Genomic DNA, 19,973 nt, shown 5'->3' with positions numbered 1-19,973 from the left:
CACTTTCGGAACAGAAAAAAAAAACCAATAGTTCACAGATTTACAAATAGCTTACAGGGTTTACAGAAGGTAATGGTAAAAGACTTCACTTGAAATATTATTCCATGAAATGCTTTACTTTTTGAGAAAACATTAAAACAATTATCAATTCTCGACTACGAGAATTACGGATTTATAGTAAACACATGTCATGACACGGCGAAACGTGCAAAAACAAGGTAGGGTTTTCCCATTATTTTCTCCCGACTCCGAAGACCGATTGAGCCTAAATTTTCACAGGTTTGTTATTTTATATATAAGTTGTGATACACTAAGTGTGGGCCTTTGGACAATACTGTTTACCGAAAGTGTCCAATGGCTTTAACATCTACTCAAAATAAATGAATAAATCATAACATTACAAGACCGATCAGTCTGTTTTCTTGACATTTCGGTGGTGATCAATTTAAAGTAGTTCATAAATAAAGAATAAAGAAGGCTAAGCCCTGATCATACTTTGGTGACACAACGATCGGTACGCACCAATCTTTTCCAAATGCTGCTTGGTTTTGTGTGAAGCATGAACCAGACTTTACGATTTTCAAAGTTATTCATATCAATCTGAAAGTAGGATTTGAAACTTCTGATGGTGGAAGAACAGCTAAGAGAGGTTTTTGGTAATACCAATTCACACCCATTCTGAAGCAGCTCCATTGGCTCCCCATTGATCAAAGAATCATCTACAAGATCAGCCTATATGTTTTTAAGACATGGTAAATCACCATCCTACATCCGTGATCTCATCCAGCTATATGTACCAGCATGTGATCATCTACGTTCAGCTGCTGACAAGTTTTATCTTGTGGAACATGCTGGAAATAATTAATGGGGGATCCCGTTCTTTCCAGGTAGCTGCAGGGAAAGTGTGGAACGGTCTACCACATTCCATCAGAGCCATCCAGACAGTAGACACTTTCAAATCAACCCTGAAGACCCATCTTTTTCAAAGACATTTCAGTAACATTCACTAGACATTGGAATTTGTTCTTGTTTTTTGCACTGCTGGAGAACAACCAAGGGGAATATTTCTATTGGAGCAAGCGCCATGAGCACTTATTGTGGATACCGGCGTGACAGAAGACGTCATTATTATTAAATCTCTTTTTAAGTAGTGTTGATTCTGAAAAGAATTCGTGGTTAACAACTCAACGTTCCGATTAGTATGCTCTGATCATTCTCAACAATCTGAAGAAAAAAAATACCCAAATAATTTTGACATGAATAAATCTTAGAGGATGTGATGGTTACATACCTCCAGCGTCTGAATGAACTCTTTAAATAGTCGGATTCTCTCCGATTCAACTGTGATGCCGTCAAACGCAGACTCATTAACAAATCTATCACGGACCTGAAACAGGAAGATTATTAAAATTATGTAAAATATTAAGTATAAAATATCAACATCAAAATATCAACAAACTACAAGGAAAATGACTGGGTTGATTTGTGGTTGGATAAAGAGAAACTGACTAGAGTGGGATTCGAACCATTGACCTTCGGGTTAAGCAAAATTATGGAATAGTCTTCCGGGCAAGCTCAAAACAGTTTTATTCAAACTGGGCTATCTGGCGCTATGTTGACATCTTCCTATTTTGTCATCTTTGTTCGGGGATGCCAGTCACAGCACTGGGTGAGAGTTTATAACTGGTGAGAGTTTTTAACTTAATGTACTACCAGAGGCCTGCTTTGATTTTTAAGACAAAGCTCCACTTAGGACAAACCCTGGCATTGGTATTTGACAAAAACTGAAATGAATAACTCAATATCAATTATTCAAAATGCAATATCACTATTAATGTATCTCTCTTTTCAAACACTTATAATCAAAGGATTTTTATGAGTGACTGGACGTACATCATCCCAGTTGGAGTTGATGTCTAGGGGTGGTGCCGACTGTTTAAGCATGGATTTGAAGGCGCCCTCTTTCCTTCGTTGCTTGCGGGCTTCCTCCTTCTGTCTCTCCTTCTCTCTAGCCTCCGCCTTCTCTATCAACTACAAAGAAAAAAAACATAGTATTTGTAAAAATAATAATAATAATAATAATGAACGGCATTTATATAGCGCTTCACACATCAGTCCGGAAGCGCTTAACAAAAATTAATGAGTAAACAGGTAAGTTTTCAGTTTTCAAAACTGAAAACTTACCTGTTTACTCATTAATTTGGGGAATGGGGAAAAAAGTCCCACTTCTCTCTTATCTCTTCGGTCTCCTGACGATGACTAGAGCACGCTGACTCCGCGGTAGTGTAGTTAAAACGATCCTGGAAGCTAAGTAGAAGTCCCACCCAATTTTCTATACTTTCCACCCGGGTAGTAGTAAAGAAGCAAGACAGTTGTATACCAAATATATATTGATACCTCACCATGCAATGCCTCAAATCCAATAGTGGGGACTTTGTGAAAGCAGACATTCTGATGGGGGCAATTTTCCTAAAGATAACTCTAAACATGAAAAGGTTTCCATGAACAATGGATTGACCTGATAATTCTGTCGCCACCTACATGGGGCCTTTCTCAAACCTCGGCTTGGGCTCTGACTCCACACCCTGCGTACACAGCTCTGCCTTTAACCTGCATTTTGGAGCAGCGTGTATTACACGAACATCAGCACACGAAGCCTAAGCCGAGGTTTGAAAAAGGCACCTAGTGTCATAACCGAACATACATGTAGCCTGAACATCAGAGCCCAATTTGATGGCTCTGCTTAACGTAAGCACACAATCGGCGCTTACGGAAGCAGGGAATTCTGTGCTTATGGCAAGCGGTTTCCACAAGTTAGCAGCGAATTTTGGCTTCTGCGCATGCGTACTCTATGTTAGTAGGCATTCTATGCTTACAAGGCTAGCACAGAAATTCGGCGCTTGGACGTAAGTGGGGAATCGTGATCATAAGCGCAGAATTCGGCGGTAAGCAGAGCCATGAAACTGGGCCCTGACATCACACTTTGAGTCTCATGAATAATGCCAGTTACCAGCTTGACTGGATGTGGCCAGATGTACCTTTAACCTTGCATTCATTTCACATGGAGATTTGCAGTCATTTCACACAAAGATGTACACGTTATTACATAGTGAATAAAACAATATCTCAAGTAAAGCCCAAAGTCTTTGCTAATCAATCTTACACTGTTGAAGGTGAGTTTAATATTTCCTGCATCCAGGGTGGAAGCTCTCTTGTCAGTACTGATTGACGTCGCAAAATCTTCAAAGGATGTGTTGATCTCGATGGACATTGCTCTGTCCTGAAAGACAGAAGAAAAAAAAATCTGTTAAAACCACGACACAGGTAAAAGGTCCAAATCCCTCACCCTCGATAAGTGATACACTTTGCAAATCTGACACAAATTTGAATGCCATGCTCTGTTTAAAATATGTTCGATTCTGTTTCCTTAACAATGTTGAAATAATAATGATAATAATAATAATAATAATAATAAAAACAAATATATATAGCGCATTTCACAATAACCGTATCAATGCGCTTTACATTAGTCCCCTGGTCATTGGGCCAATAAACATCCCTTTAATCTTTCTCAGCTCCCATTAGGGAGTATACAGCCCCGAGCTGCCGTGGCGCTCCGAAAGCTTTTCATTCAGAATATCAACCTCTACCCTCGCAGGTACCCATTTATACCCCTGGGTGAAGAGAAGCAATTATAGTAAAGTATCTTGCTCAAGGACACAAGTGTCACGACCGGGATTCGAACCCACACTCCGGAGAATTAGCACCAGAACTTGAATTCGATGCTCTCAACCACTCGGCAATGTACATGTGCAGGCACAAAATGTTCAAATATGTGCGGGGCTTTTTTAAAGACCATTTTATGGCTAATCTGTTACTGTGAAGGCTGGGTGTTCGTTTCCACGAGTCCTTCAAAATAATCCACTTAGACAAGCATTTTTATAAGTGAGAAAAAGAGGGTCTCCAAAAGCTGACACCAACCATCTCCTTCAGTCTCCTAACGATGACTAGAGCAAGCTAGTCGAAACGTTGACCATGACTAGAGCAAGCTAGTAGAAACGTTGACCATAACTAGAGCAAGCTAGTCGAAACGTTGACCATGACTAGAGCAAGCTAGTCGAAACGTTGACCATGACTAGAGCAAGCTAGTCGAAACGTTGACCATGACTAGAGCAAGCTGGTCGAAACGTTGACCATGACTAGAGCAAGCTAGTCGAAACGTTGACCATGACTAGAGCAAGCTAGTCGAAACGTTGACCATGACTAGAGCAAGCTAGTCGAAACGTTGACCATGACTAGAGCAAGCTGGTCGAAACGGTGACCATGACTAGAGCAAGCTGGTCGAAACGTTGACCATGACTAGAGCAAGCTAGTCAAAACGTTGACCATGACTAGAGCAAGCTAGTCGAAACGTTGACCATGACTAGAGCAAGCTAGTCGAAACGTTGACCATGACTAGAGCAAGCTAGTCGAAACGTTGACCATGACTAGAGCAAGCTGGTCGAAATGTTGACCATGACTAGAGCAAGCTAGTCGAAACGTTGACCATGACTAGAGCAAGCTGGTCGAAACGTTGACCATGACTAGAGCAAGCTAGTCGAAACGTTGACCATGACTAGAGCAAGCTGGTCGAAACGTTGACCATGACTAGAGCAAGCTAGTCGAAACGTTGACCATGACTAGAGCAAGCTAGTCGAAACGTTGACCATGACTAGAGCAAGCTAGTCGAAACGTTGACCATGACTAGAGCAAGCTAGTCGAAACGTTGACCATGACTAGAGCAAGCTAGTCGAAACGTTGACCATGACTAGAGCAAGCTAGTCGAAACGTTGAGACCAATTCAGAACTGACTCCGCGGCAGTACAGTTAATTACGATCCTATAAGCTGAAGTACAAGTCCAGTATAATTTCTATACCATCCGCCCTGGTAATAGTTAAAAAGCAGGACAGTTCTTTTCAGAACTGAGAAGTCTCCCGAACCTCCGATTATCTACTCCGCGGCAGTAGAATAAAGCAAGACAGTTCCCTAAGAACAACTCTACCTGGAAAGTAGATACACACATGGTGTTACCGCAAAACCAAATATACATGCATTGCCTCAAATTCTATATACATCTCCTTCCAGTTAAAAAGCTTTAAGCTGAAGATTGATCTGAATAGTTTTTTACTGTCCGCACTACCCATTGGCTAAATGAACAAGACCAATACACCAATAAGACCAACACCCACCTCAGCACTGTGAAATTGAGTCAGGAACCCAATCTTTATTCTATTATTAACTATACATCAAATAATAAATCGCAGAGCTAAGGAACCGACTTGGTTAATCTTAAATGATTTGGGTTCTAAAAAGAAAAAATTCCTAGTGCAGGATTTGAACCAACAATCTCTAAAGGTGCTCCGCCAACTGAGCTTATCTAGTTCTATTTTGGCAGTCTCCCTATTTTGTCAATATTTTTGTTCGGGGTGCCATTCAGAAGCCATTAATTGACTTATAATTATTAATTACCTTTATTGATTGACTTCATTATAAATTAACACAGCAACAATTTATACCTTGGGGGGGAAAAAAAGAGAAAGACTTGATAACAAACCTTCAAGATGTCTTTAATTATCCTCTTCTCGTCATGGAAACGAGACTTGAGGTCTTCTACGTAAAACTTGAAGAGATCCAATGGAGTGGATCCTGTAGAAACAAGAACACAGAAAATATTAAAGTCCTACATGTAGAACAAAATAAATACCCTTTTGGTGAGTCGTTGCGTCACAAGCAAACGTATCAGCTGCATGCCCAGCTGGCGCCCCAATGTTGGGAGTCGCCCTACTTTGACAATATCTTTGTATGGGGCGCCAGTCAGAAGCCATACAACCTGTAACTGCCGTAGAGCCAGGTATAGCACCGAAGTTTACGATACATCCTGGGAAGCGGCAGCAGAGGCGGTACATTAAATATGTAATGCGATCAAGCAAAATGAGTCGACCCTGGTCAATTAATGTTATTTTTACATTTTAAAAGAGCATTATCTTTGCTATAGAACTGTTCAAACCCCATGTTGATACCAACATTGGTTCAAAAGTTGTGAAAGTAGAAACACCAAGAGATGTGAGAGAGTAAAACTGAAAAAAGGGATTTAAAGTCGAGTTGTTTACTGAAAAAACATTGGCACATTTTCTTTCAATGTTAATTTTAACCCCTTTTTGATGTTATATCTCAAGATATATTTTGGCATTTAAAATCAACAAATGCTTTTTTTGGCGATGAAAATGTCACCTTTGTTAGCATGTTTTGACTCGTTTATCCAAACCTATATTTCTGATAACAACTCATTTAGCTTGATCACATCACATATGCAAATAAATACAAAACGTAGTTAAGGGCCTGATGTTTCTGGAAGGCTAAATGACAACACAGTAACATGAACAGGTCACTAAGTGTAACATAATCAGTGAAGTGGACATGCATTAATACAAGGGGTAAACATTGAATAGGGAGACAAAAAGGGGGGGGTTAAAAGGGAAGGGACTGAAGGCACCATATCCAGAGTTTCGCCCTACTCAAATGAACAGCCGTCGATTTCACAAAGAGTTAGGACTCGTCTTATCTCGAGTTAGGACGAGTAACTCTTCCTAACTTAGGATTAATCTTAAGGTCTGCATGCTACAGTGCAGGGCTGGGACTCGTCCTAAGTCCTAAGATTAGTCTTAAGTTAGGAAGAGTTTTGTGAAATCGACGGCTGTCTCTCTGTGGTTGAAAATAAATAAATGAATAAATGTTTTACTTACCGGGATTGCCTAGCATAAGATTAAAGCGAGGATCGGAGCTAACGACCGGGAAGAGATCCATCCAGAGTGACATGGAGTGAAGCTGCCCTCGCTCATGCAACTCATCCAGAAGAACCTAACGAGGATAAAAAGAAGAAACAAATACAAGATAAGTCTCTGAGCATCAGTCTTGAAATATGTCCCAACACCTCTCGGCAAGTAGGACCATTTATTTTAGGGCATTTGTCATCCAAAACACCCCAGCTGTCGATTTCACCAAACTCTTCCTAACTTGGGATTAATCTTAGGACTTAGGATGAGTTGAGTTCCAAATCTAAGGACAGAGGACGCATTTAACCCATCCCAACTTTACTCGCCCTACCTAATCCGAGGATTAATCCTGCCGTTTCATGAAATCAACTGCTGGTCACTTTTGGGGAAAAATGTTGACACTGTATCCCTTTTCATGGGCTCTCAAATCTGTCTAGCATAGAATATTTTGAGGTCTTACAAAATACTAATGAGGCTACCTTTCTTTCTTATACTTTTTAGTGGGATCACACCCTAGACTGGTCCCCTGTCTTTATCCGCAAGGACAGAGACAGGTACATGCTTTTCAGAACCAGTGATTTCATTGAATACAATGATGTTATGGTAGACATGCAGTGACGATGCTTTATCTATCTGAATTTTGATTGGTCCAGGGTGATGTGAGTGCAGCTGACAAACATCAACTCGGACCAATCCAAACCCAGATATGGAAACTTACTCTTGGTCGTCTGCATGCAGTGTCCACATGTGTGTATGTAGAATTTGAGTGCATATCTATCTCCATGTGAAACGGATGTAGGTGAAAGGTGATTATGGACAGGGATTGACCAAAGCTAGAGACCACTCTCTAGCGTTATTCACGAGCCTTGAAGTGTGACAGGAGATATTCAAGCTAAGTGCACCTTTCCTGAACACATTGGACACATTGACACCAATAGAGGGCTTGAAATCTAACCAGACACACTCCCACCAATAGAGGGCTTGAAATCTTACCAGGAATCCCTCCCTGCATTTCCTGTAGCCTCTCTTTAGAAGCAACCTCTCTCGTTCTTTGTCTTCATCCTCTTCCTTCTCGAGCTGGCGGATGTGCTCCTCAAAGCAGATCAAAGCATCCTCCTTGTCCATAACTGGAAAAAAAAATACCATAACACTTATTCATAAATACCTCAGAAAGTTTCGCTATTTCTATTGGTGGAGAGCGCGTCTAGTGGGTATGTTTAAACCATTGATGATGACCAGTGCTTATAACCGGTTGTCCGCGCTAGTCTTGATGCAAGACGTTTCTTGTTACGGGCGATGCAGGCGCTGTTGGTGAGTTGGCCGCGCTGTGTGTGAAAGGAAAACCAGTGAATATGCACCAAGACTATACGCGCATGCGCACAAACGGAACCGTAAAACACACGCGTAAGGACATCGTACATGTACATACTGAACATACCATGGAGGTGGAAACAGAGCTCAAGCACTCGGAAACAGGTAAGTTTTACAGAGTTTCTTGCTTTATTACGCCTTTTATTTTAACCAAAAAGATATTTATGAATGGGAATCAAAGTGTGATGAATCGGTTTTCAACTAGTGGTTTAAAACCGCCGAGGCCTGGTTCTTGATAATTTACCCCAACCTCGTCTCGGTAAAATTATCAAGAACCAGGCCTCGTTGGGATGAAACCACTAGTTGAAAACCTCTTCACCACACATTGATTCCCTTATTTATTTCAACTCTTACAGATTCCAATTTTTTCACCCTGGAGTATAAATGGGTACCTGTGAGGGTGTAGTTTGAATCTGTGTTTGGAAAAGCCTTTGAGCGCCACAGGAGCCCTGGGCTGTTTACTTCCCATTGAGGTGAGAAAGAACAAAGGAATGTAATCGGCCCAATGACCAGGGCGCTAATGTAACAGGCATTGGTACATTACTGTAAACTGTGCAATTACGGGTGAGAGCTGACCAAAAAGTGTGAAACAGGGATCCAAATTTAGAAAGTATGTTGAAATGATGGCATTTCCACCTTTTGGTTACCCCCAGGGTTTATATTTCACAGAGCTTTTTAGGAACAGTGCAGTGTCCTCAGCACTAGAGAAGTAAATCAAAGAGCAAGATCTTTTTATTTGTGGATGAAAAAATAGCTGATTTTCTTTACAAGGCAGACAAAACAAATCTAGAATTAACAATAAAATTTGTTCTTACTCATGAGTTCTTCGTCTTCAGCGAATGTGGGGTTCTCCATCAGATACTGTTGACAATCTGTCCAGGTCGTTCTGAAGGTCACGTTAGGCATGCTGTCTAAGATGTTATTCATCGAGTCGATGTTCCTCTTCCTAAGATTCTTGGATTCCTCTTTCTCCTTCTTGGCCAGGAAGAAGACGACGTCCTCGTAGAGGTCTCGTCTGTCTCGGTCCGGCACTGCCCTCCAGAGCTCCTCGTTTTCAAACAGCATCTCCGATTTCCTGTGGTGAAAAATTACAAGGTGAGACGTCTGCTCTAGAACGGAAAAGGTTGCTGGTTTGAATCCCACTCGAGTAATACGCCCCTGGAGTATACAGTGCTTTAAACACATCAGTGTTTTGGTAAAACACAAACAATTTTCTTTAAAGCCAGTGGACACTATTGTTAATTGTCAAAGACCAGTCTTCTCACTTGGTGTATCTCAACATATGCATGAAATAACAAACCTGTGAAAATTTGAGCTCAATTGGTCGTCGAAGTTGCGAGATAATAATGAAAGAAAAAACACCCTTGTCACACGAAGTTGTGTGCGTTTAGATGGTTGATTTCGAGACCTCAAGTTCTACACTTGAGGTCTCGAAATCAATTCGTGGAAAATTACTTCTTTCTCCAAAACTACGTCACTTCAGAGGGAGCCGTTTCTCACAATGTTTTATATTATCAACCTCTCCCCATTACTCGTTACCAAGTGAGGTTTTATACTGATAATTATTTTGAGTATAACCAATAGTGTCTACTGCCTTTAAATCTGATTGGATAATTGGTGCGAAAAACCAAGGATTCAAACTGCCTCTAGCTATCAGGCAATCCCTGTGGTCTAGTTGGTAAGTCGTCTGCTATAGTATGGCAAGGGTCATGGGTGCAAATCCTATTTGAGTATTATATGCCTCTGGGTTTTTTTTCTTCACAGGATTTGGGAAACTACTGAGTAAACTTGCTCGACATCCATTTGGTGTATAGATAAACACAAATAATATTCTTTAGAGTGTCGCGGCCGAGTGGTTAAGAGCATCGAAATCAAGTTCTGGTGCTAAGTCACCAGCGTGTGGGTTTGAATCCCAGTCGTGACACCTGTGTCGTTCCTCAAGATACTTTACTATAATTGCCTCTCTTCACCCAGGGGTATAAATGGGTACCTACGAGGGTAGAGGTTGATATTATGAATGAAAAGCTTTCGGAGCGCCACGGCAGCTCGGGGCTGTATACTCCCTAATGGGAGCTGAGAAAGATTAAAGGGATGTTTATTGGCCCAATGACCAGGGGACTAATGTAAAGCGCATTGATACAGTTTATTGTGAAATGCGCTATATAAGAATTTGTTATTATTATTTGTTGTTATACTTATATCCAAAGTAAACTGAAGGTCAATCAAAAACGCTGTCATACATTCTGCTAAAACAAAGGATTCAAACTGCCTCTAGTTACCGGGCAAGCTGGGTGGTCTAGTGGTAAAACATCTGCTCTAGAATTGCAAGGGTCGTGGGTTTGAATTCCATCCTAAGCACTAATCCTATTGAATGTTTCTTTTTCACAAGACTCAGGGAAAGTACTGAGTATACAGTGGTTGACACACACCAGTGTATGGGTAAATTACAAATGACATTTGGGTTAAAAAAAAAAGGAAAAGTTGACGAGATGGGACTTGAACTTGTAACCTCTGGATAATGTGCCGGCGCTGTACAACCTCGTTCCCAGGGGTGATCGATCTCACTGCGCCATTTTTTCCCAGCTTGCCTTGCTCGATCATAACCCCTGGAATTGGCAAATCTAAATGTGCTATATGCTAGCTGATTTAAATGAGCCATAAATGAGCGTACATATTTATTATTCAATCTTTTCTACGCGCGCACACATGTCTTTCGTCTAAAAGAATGTTTTTGTTTTTGCTTTAAAAAAAAACGAGTTCGTGTCATAAAAAATCGCGGGCGTAATCAACATGCCACTATCATCAAACTACGCGCGCACGCACTTGAAATCTAATGCATAACCAATTTCCTGAGCCAATCAGCGTTTTTTCCCAGTACATGCCTCCCAGGGGTTAGTGACGAGAGGTATCGATCTGGCGCGCTGCCCATGGTGGCGAGGCTTGGCGCTCTATCAAATGGCTCTGCTTACCATAAGCAAAAAATTTGCAAAACAAAAAGCATGGAGTCCTCCCTTACGTCAAGTGCAATTCATGGGTTGGCAGGAATTTGCTAAGACAGCTAGCGCAGAAATTCAGCACTTGCTCGGTAAGCAGAGATTGGTGATTGCAAATGCATAATTTAGCGGTAAGCAGAGCCATGAAATTGGGCCCTGGTCATTATGTTAGCGGTCTCCTTATTTTGTCAACATCATTCTTCAGGGCTTTATTCTTCTGACTGGCACCCTTAAACAAAGATATTGACAAAACCGGGAGGGCAGCCTGATGTAGGACTGGGCTGAGAAGCACTGGGTTATTGTACAAAAGTAATGACCTTCTGTCTTTACCTATATCTGACGTTGGAGTTCATCTTGGGATGCGTCTCCAGGAATCTCTGGAGGTCTTCTTTAGCGGACTTTGCCTTCACCCGCATCTCTTCCTAAGAAACACAAAGTACAGGAGCAATTTACTGGCTTTTAAAAAAAAAAATTTTTATGCAAGTCGCCTGACACACAAGGCCTGAAGGCCACTTCAAGGTGTGGGCTACAATTGTTTTTTCCAGAGGCCATTGCCACCTACTCCTAGGGCTGAAACAGGGTTAACCCCTTTACAGTCCATACGGATGTAGGCTTGGGTATCATCAATTTGAAGCCTGGCCGGTAGAGCAGAAAGCACTACCTCCCCAATTTTATGTAGCAAGTGTCACGACCGGGATCCGATACCACACCCTGCTGATCAAACACCAGTGCTTGAATCCGGTGCTCTTAACCGCTCGGCCATGACACTGCCTGCTTTTAGGGGGTAAAACAAACAAAAAGTTGAATACTCTTACAGCATACTGGGAACATGACTAAGATGCAAAGTGAAATAACTGTCACAAAAAAAATACTTAAATGTTCAAGCAACTTTTTGACCTTTTGAAATGTAACTTTTATGTTCGCAATTGTATGTTATTGTTAACCTTACTGTATTTTCTGTTTAAAGGATTTGGGTACCTTTCCAAAATGTCCATAGATTTACATTAAACTTTCAGGGTTTGAAGATAATGATAGTGGAAAGCTTCCCTTCAAATATTACTTACTGAGGTGCTGTAGTATTTGAGGAAAGAGTAAAACAATGTCATGAAAATACGTTTGTAAACGATTAAAATATTTTCGTCTCATGAGACGAAATTATTCTCACGATATTGTTTTACTCATTTCCCCAAAACTACAGCACCTCAGCATGTAATATTTTCAGGGAAGCTTTCTACTATCATTATCTTCAAACTGTGTAAGTTTTGTTTAAATCTGTGGACATTGTGTTTTTTTGTCCTACAGAAGTTACATAGACCCTTTAATTCTCCTGCTCTTACCTTTTCTTCTTTGCTTCTTTGCACCTTGTAGTTATTGAAGACTTGTTTCTTCTCGCTCAACTTGGTCAGGGCTCTAAAAGATGAAATATGACGATAAATATTTATTAAAAACCCCAAAACAAAACAAGAATGGTGTGGAGACAAAAACAAAAGCCCCGCTGAGTTAAGTCTCATTCTGGAGTTACAGCTCGGACAACATTTGTTTTGTTTAAGCCATGATGATCTTGACATTCGGCCATGGGGTCCAACAAAATTAAGGTTTGAATGGGGGATCCCAAGACCAATCCACAAACTAAGTTTTGGATTGCTATGGAAAGTCTTTCTTAAGTTGTCACTCGGACAACACTTTTTTATTTTATTTTTTATTTTATTTTTTATGCCCTTTTTTTGTTTGTTGAAAAAGGGTTATTTTAAAGATCTCAGCTAAAACAATCTGATGTCTTGTCTGAATGTCTTGACCAAAATGTTTCATTTATGTATTGTGTGTTGGAGCAGTAGAAAAACTAATGGATATTTGACATTTTAAAAAGAATGGCTGCCATCTTGAAATAAAAAATAAAAAGCCCCTCCTCCTTCCTTTTTTTGAGAAACCCGGACGCTAAACATGTTTCTTTTTTTACTTGGCCTAACCTTGACACTTAACGTGGAGGGTCTAAAAACAATATGCTTCTGGGGGATCCAAAGACTAAAAAAAATTATGATACAAGTAAACAAACAAATTTGCAAACAAGAAAAGTTTACTTTTGTCATTTACAAACTCACTTGTATCGCGGATCGTTGACGATCATCTTCATGGCCGTGTCCCATGATGCATTGCAGGATACACCCTAAAATGAAATTCAAGCAAAATTAATTTGCAAATTAAGAATGAACTGTTTAGATTTTGTTGGTTCTTAGTCTGAGAGAAAGACTCTACTTGGATGACAATGGGTTTAATAAATTGCAGCCTGTTAAAGGCAGTGGACACTGTTCGTAAATACTCAAAATAATTATTAACATAAAACCTTTCTTGGTGACGAGTAATGGGGAGAGGTTGATGGTACAAAACATTGTGAAAAACGGCACCCTCTGAAGTGCCATAGTTTTCGAGAAAGAAGTAATTTTCCACGAATTTGATATCGAGACCTCAGATTTAGAACTTGAGGTGATAAAATCAACCATCTAAATGCACACAGCTTCGTGTGACAAGAGGGTGTTTTGTTTCTTCATTATTATCTCGCAACTTTGATGACCAATTGAGCTCAAATTTTCACAGGTTAGTTATTTCACGCATATGTTGAGATACACTAACTGTGAAGACAAGTCTTTGACAATTACCAATAGTGTCCACTGTCTTTAACAATAACTTTGAGAGAAGACTAGTCAGAAAAAGAAATGGGTTACCTTATCTTTGAGCAGTAGTTTGAATGCTTCCTTAGCCTCTTCCTTTGTGTTATAAACAATCTCCTTGACGTCAGGGGTACCTGGTCTGGAGTCACTGGAGCTAAAAGTTTAACAGAATAGCAACAACGATTCAAATCAAATACAACCAGGGCCCAATTTCATATAGCTGCTTAAGCACATAATTTTGCTCAAGCGAAAAAATCATTGCTTAGTAAAATCAGATTACTGGCCAAGACTCAACTCAATTGTTATGCTAAGTAAACAACAGCTAAATACCAGTCACAAGCAATGTACATGTATATGGCATGACACTTTGGCCAGTAACATGTGTAAAATAAGCGTGCTACTTTTGTGCTTAAGCCATTTTGTTGCTTAAGCAGCTCTATGAAATTGGCCCCAGTTCAGACAGATGCTCCCAAGTTAAGCCGAACCAAAGTGATTTTGAGATTAGGCGGTCGTCCACAATGAATTTTGGTTTCAGACAGGCCAACTTGTTGTAAATTGGCAAGAGAAAGTATTACAAACAAACGCGTCAAAAGCGTTGAACAATTATAGCATTTTTCATAGGTTGCTGAACATGTGGTGATTCTAATCGCAAAACATGCTTTGTGCCGCAGTAAAGCGGTATTACATCCAATATTGTGTATTTGGTAAACAACAGGGTCAACAAAAGATGCCCTTGTTGCCAAGTATTATTGTATGTAAAAAGTTCAAAAGGATATTGTATTTAAGAAGTTTGAAAAGAATTCAAAGCCACACTCTGATGAATGGGTCGATAGAGCATGAGCCTGATGCTCAAGACTGCTCAACCACAAAACAATCAAATGTAACTATTATAGTGGTTTTTTTTTCATTGTCGATCACGTTTCTAAGAGCAAAATAAATCTTGAACAATAACTGTGTTCAATTATTATTTATGAAAACAATAATTGTCAACAATTAATTTCCTCACCTGTCAGCATCGTCCTCTGTGATATTTGTATTGGGCGTGTTCTCCGCCGTACCGATGCTACCCGTTCCACCTGTGCTACCACCTGTTGCCGCCCCCTGCTGCGCCATGAACCCAATCATTGGCCCAGGCATCCCGGCCATACCCACCATGGGTGCGCCCGGTACAGGTATATGCGCCATTCCGGTGGGTGTGGGCATTGCACCCATACCGGGCATACCGGGCATGACACCACCCATAGCGCCCATGCTGGGTGGAACTCCCGTCATGTTGGGCATGGCACCCACTGCGGGTACCCCGGCCATGTTTTGGGCGGTGGTGTTAGCGGGTGCGGCAGCGGGAGTGGTTGTGTCGCCCGTCATGCTCTCTTGCGTTTTGTCGGACGATGATTCTGTTGGCGTATCATCAATGGCTGCCGTCGCTACTGCCTCTGTCTCTCTGATATAATCAAATTGAAATGAAAAGGGTAATTTTTTTTCATCCACTGTTGATAAACCATTATTACCAGTTAACGCCGAATGAAATGTTAACACGCTGGATGCATGCCATGGGATGTAAAACTTGTATTATAGATGGATTGCACATAGCGTCATCGACCACCATATTCGTCGATAAACAATGGAAAAGTGCATGCGTGTACGCGCTGCGCACAACTCTCGGCAATCGATAACCTTTCACGCCCGACTGTTTCATCATAGATTGTGGTCAATGATGTCATGTGCAATCTATCTTTTGGTATGACATAATATGACCAAATCAAACGTCTGTATACTTTTCCCTCTGTTTTGGATATGGGATGCAGAAGCGCTATGTTGAGACCAACAAAGAGCCGTTGAGACCAATTACGATCTCACTCCACTGTAGTGAGGTCAATAACGAGAAGTCCTCTCGATCCACTAAAGCAAAAGCAATTGTCCTGGCCAATTTCCTTCATTTCGCCCAGATAGTAGTAAATAAGCAGGACAGTTCTACTGCACACGGTTGTATTGCTTTATTTTTTAGCTTTTCAAAATTACTCTTAAAAATTGTTATCACACATGCATCCCATATCCACATCATAAACCTCAAACGCTTTTCAGTTTAACTGAAAAACTATGTCATCCATGATTGAGGGGTTAAAATAGTTTTCTTCTAAAAAATTTAGAAATTACAAACTAACTTACGGTTCTTTGTCCAGCTTTTTGGTCGCAATCATAGCTGCAATAAATCAGTAAAAAAAGAAAATTAAAAAGAGGCGCTCTGAGGTCAAATTAAATTTCCTGGGTTCAATAATAACTTATTCAATAGATAGATTCCTTGAAAGTTGGAAAGAAAACGTCTCTAACCTCTCATTAGTCCTTAAACACTTGAGCGCATTTTTAACTCAACAACTAAACGCGAGGGCTCACATAAAATCTGTATTTTTTTATTTACTTATTTATTTGATTAGTCTTCTTTTAAAGACACTGGACACTATTGGTAAGTGTCAAAGACCAGTCTTCTCACTTGGTGTGTCTCAACATATGCATAAAATAACCGACCTGTGAAAATTTCAGCTCAATTGGTCGTCAAAGTTGCGAGATAACTATGAAAGAAAAACAACACCCTTGTCACACAAAGTTGTTTGCTTTTGGATGCTTGATTTCGAGACCTCAAATTCTAAATCTGAGGTCTCAAAATCAAATTTGTGGAAAAGTGCTTCTTTCTCGAAAACTACGTCACTTTAGAGGGAGACGTTTCTCACAATGTTTTATACTATCGTCCTCTCCCAATTACTCGTTACCAAGTAAGGTTTTATGCTAATAATTATTTTGAGTAAATACCAATAGTGTCCACTGCCTTTAAAAGCCAAGGATTCTTAGAAAGTGAACTTAATCATTGAACTAGCCAAGAACCCAACGGAGAGTAGACAAGGAGGAAAAGGCACCAAGGCATTTTCTCCTTGGTAAAGGGCACCCTATGAGGAATTTGTAAAATTTCTACTGCAGAGCATTTCAAGGGCACCAAGGCAATGACCAGGGGGCATGGAGGCAATCACCTTCATTGCCTTCGTGAAGTATCAGGCCTGTATCAGTCCATCAGGATATTGGGCACAACTTCAAAGAGCTGCTACATGTAAGCACCAAAAACTTGCTTAGCATAAAATTCTTGCCTTAAAAAAAAACAGGATTACCAACCAAATTTTCAGGGTAAGCAAACAACAGCTGAATACCAGTAACAAGCAATAAGGAACACATGAAAATTTGGTTTGTTATCCTGTTTCGATCAAGGAAGAAATTTCATGCAAAGCAATTTTTTGTGCTTAGCAGCTCTATGAAATTGGGCCCTGGTTAATAGTCAAACCCCTTTATACTGCAATCGTACCTTTGAGTTCCTCCAGCTCCTTGGGTATGGTCCATTTGGACTCCTTGGACTTAGTGTTGTAGTAGTAGACTTTCCCTGTGTCGGATTTGTATTCCTTCCATGGACTCTGAGAGAGCAAAAGCTGTGGACGACAAACGAGTAAACACTTTAGCCCTTCCTACTCTACAAACATTTTCCTTTGACCAACCAGTCGAAATCAGGGTTGTTCAGGGTGCGCACCTGTGCCCAATTTCATAGAGCTGCTTAGCACAAAAATTTGCCTAGCATGAAATTTCTTCCTTGATAAAAACAGGATTACCATCCAAATTTCCATTTGTTGCATATTGCTTGTTACTGGTATTCAGCTGTTGTTTGCTTATCCTGAAAATCACGTGGAAATTTGGTTGGTAATCCTGTTTTTATCAAGGAAGAAATTTTCATGCTAAGCAAATTTGTTTGCTTAGCAGCTCTATGAAATCGGGCCCTGTGCAGAGAACTTAATTGTGCACTGTGTAGATGCATTCACCAAATGAAGGTAAATCAAAATAAAGACAAACAAATAATTTAGGGTTTGGTCTTACCTCGGCCTGCGTTTTTAAATCATTTGGTTTTTCCCATTGTGACTGCTTGGTGGCGCTGTTATAAAAATATGTCCTCCCATCGGGGGCTTTGTGCTCAGCCCAATCGCTCTTCTGCAAAGAATGTTAAACGACAAGTATAAAATCATAAACGGAATAATGTAGACCTTTCTACTGTTGATAAACAAACTGCGCTGGTTGGGATGGACGGCCAAAACAAACCGCCCAGGTTTGCATGAACGACCGAAAGTAATCGCAAAACATTCAACCATTTTTAACAGTTTGTTGGCAAACTTTCAATTAAAGACACTGGACACAAAGACTACTCTTCACAGTTGGTGTATCTCAACATATGCATAAAATAACAAAGCTGTGAAAATTTGAGCTCAATCGGTTGTCGAAGTTGCGAGATATTAATGAAAGAAAAAAACACCCTTGTCGCAACATGGTCACATGAAGTTGTGTGCTTTCAGACGCTTGAAATTCTAAATCTCGAATCAAATTAGTGGAAAATTACTTCTTTCTCAAAAACTACATTACTTCACAGAGAGCTGTTTCTCACAATGTTTTATACTATCAACCTCTCCCTATTACTCGTAATCAACAAAGGTTTTACGTTAAGAATTATTTGGAGTAATTACCAATAGTGTCCACTGCCTTTAAATAAAATACATTCCATGATTGGTTGTTGCTAACTATGGCCAACTGTTTTTGTTTTGCAAATAGTTTTCCAACATCTTGGCTGTGACGTAGCAACAGAAAGGTCATACTTACACTGTTTTGAGATAACTTGACAATGTGACCAGGGCCCAATGTCATTGCTGTACTACCAACAGCAAAGAATCCGCGCTTTACAGAAGCACAGACATCCACGCTTACTCCAAGCAAACTTCACAGGAATTTTTGCTTGTGTACGTGCGTACTAAATGTTATTAGGCCTAAACAGCAAGCGCAGAAATTCAGCGTTGCACGATAATTTGAGAATGGTGGAATTTAAGCGCAGACTTCAGCGTTAAGCAGAGCCAGGAATTTGGGCCCAGAGCTTGGTGTTTGATAAGACCCATTGCCAAAGAGCTATATATATTGACTAGAGCGCTAATACTCTGTTCTACACGCACTAAGGTTTTGAAGCCGTGTGGGCACATCCATGTTTATGTACAAACCAATACAAAAGCTTGAAATTTTGTACGACAATTGTACGGCTTTTTGCATGATAGTGCATTAGTTCTTTTCTATGAGTCATCGAACCCAACAATGCAGCAAATGTGAACACACAATCTGCTGATGAGCGCACAAACTGCGAGCGTCGTCATGTGCCTCATGTTTAAAAGGCGCCTATCCTTTTGTTTAGTATGTCAATCAAGTCGAACTTACGCCTTTCATAGCGTGGACGTACACGAATGGGCAGTCGCGTATGTAAGCGCACACGCCGAAGTAAAAACAAAATCGCGGCAATGGGTGTTTTAAAAACAAAAATCATTCCGTAGTCACGCAACACATCAAACATGTCTGCGCCCAGGGAGGCTTCAAAACGCAGAGCAAGTTAGCGCTCTAGTCAATATATATAGCTCTATGCCCATTGCACAAAGTGCAGTGCACTTACACACGCCTTTCATGTCCGTCATTTTGTGAGTCAAAATATACGTGGAGGGGCATTGTTAAAAGGTGCACTGTGCAAGGGGGTCAATAGTCGCAGTAGGGTGAAGATTACCTTAGCAGGTTTAGACTCCTGTCCAGCCGTAGATTGTGAAGTTGCAGAATCAGTCTGTGCAGTAGAACCAGGGGCAGACGATGGCTAGAAGAAATAACAGAATGATTCACAATGAGAAACTGGAAACTTTCAAATAATAACAATTTTTCTTACTATCTATTATTTTCTGGCAATGAAACAAAGGATGCCTCATAAGTAAACTTAATCACTGTAGGCTTTAAAGACACTGAACACTATTGGTAACTGTCAAAAACCAGTCTTCTCACTTGGTGTATCTCAACATATGCATAAAATAACATACCTGTGAAAGTTTGAGCTCAATTAGTCGTCGGAGTTGCGAGATAATAATGGAAGAAAAAACACCCTTGTCACACGATGTTGTGTGCTTTCAGATGCTTGATTTTGAGACCTCAAAATCTAATTCTGAGGTCTCGAAATCAAATTCGTGGAAAATTCTTCTTTCTCGAAAACTACATTACTTCAGAGGGAGCTGTTTCTCACAATGTTTTATACTAT

The 19,973-nt window shown here is 40.4% G+C and overlaps 1 protein-coding gene across 1 annotated transcript in view; it reads right to left on the bottom strand.

Annotated features, from left to right (window-relative positions):
• LOC139948588 (pre-mRNA-processing factor 40 homolog A-like) overlaps window positions 1-19,973 on the bottom strand; it is a 30,718-nt gene that overhangs the window by 6,746 nt on the left and 3,999 nt on the right. Inside the window, exons 4-19 of the mRNA XM_071946761.1 lie at window positions 19,458-19,541; window positions 17,750-17,860; window positions 17,190-17,310; window positions 16,010-16,043; window positions 14,850-15,284; window positions 13,898-13,997; window positions 13,277-13,341; window positions 12,515-12,587; window positions 11,508-11,599; window positions 9,000-9,259; window positions 7,807-7,940; window positions 6,784-6,898; window positions 5,595-5,686; window positions 3,164-3,280; window positions 1,894-2,031; window positions 1,292-1,387 (exon numbers count right to left, since the gene is read on the bottom strand). Of these exons, the coding sequence (XP_071802862.1) occupies window positions 1,292-1,387; window positions 1,894-2,031; window positions 3,164-3,280; window positions 5,595-5,686; window positions 6,784-6,898; window positions 7,807-7,940; window positions 9,000-9,259; window positions 11,508-11,599; window positions 12,515-12,587; window positions 13,277-13,341; window positions 13,898-13,997; window positions 14,850-15,284; window positions 16,010-16,043; window positions 17,190-17,310; window positions 17,750-17,860; window positions 19,458-19,541 (2,067 nt within the window). The remainder of the gene's footprint in view (window positions 1-1,291; window positions 1,388-1,893; window positions 2,032-3,163; window positions 3,281-5,594; window positions 5,687-6,783; window positions 6,899-7,806; window positions 7,941-8,999; window positions 9,260-11,507; window positions 11,600-12,514; window positions 12,588-13,276; window positions 13,342-13,897; window positions 13,998-14,849; window positions 15,285-16,009; window positions 16,044-17,189; window positions 17,311-17,749; window positions 17,861-19,457; window positions 19,542-19,973) is intronic.

Source organism: Asterias amurensis, chromosome 16 (genome assembly GCF_032118995.1).
Source record: "Asterias amurensis chromosome 16, ASM3211899v1".
Taxonomy (NCBI): domain Eukaryota; kingdom Metazoa; phylum Echinodermata; class Asteroidea; order Forcipulatida; family Asteriidae; genus Asterias; species Asterias amurensis.
This window is presented reverse-complemented; position numbering and strand designations above follow the sequence as displayed.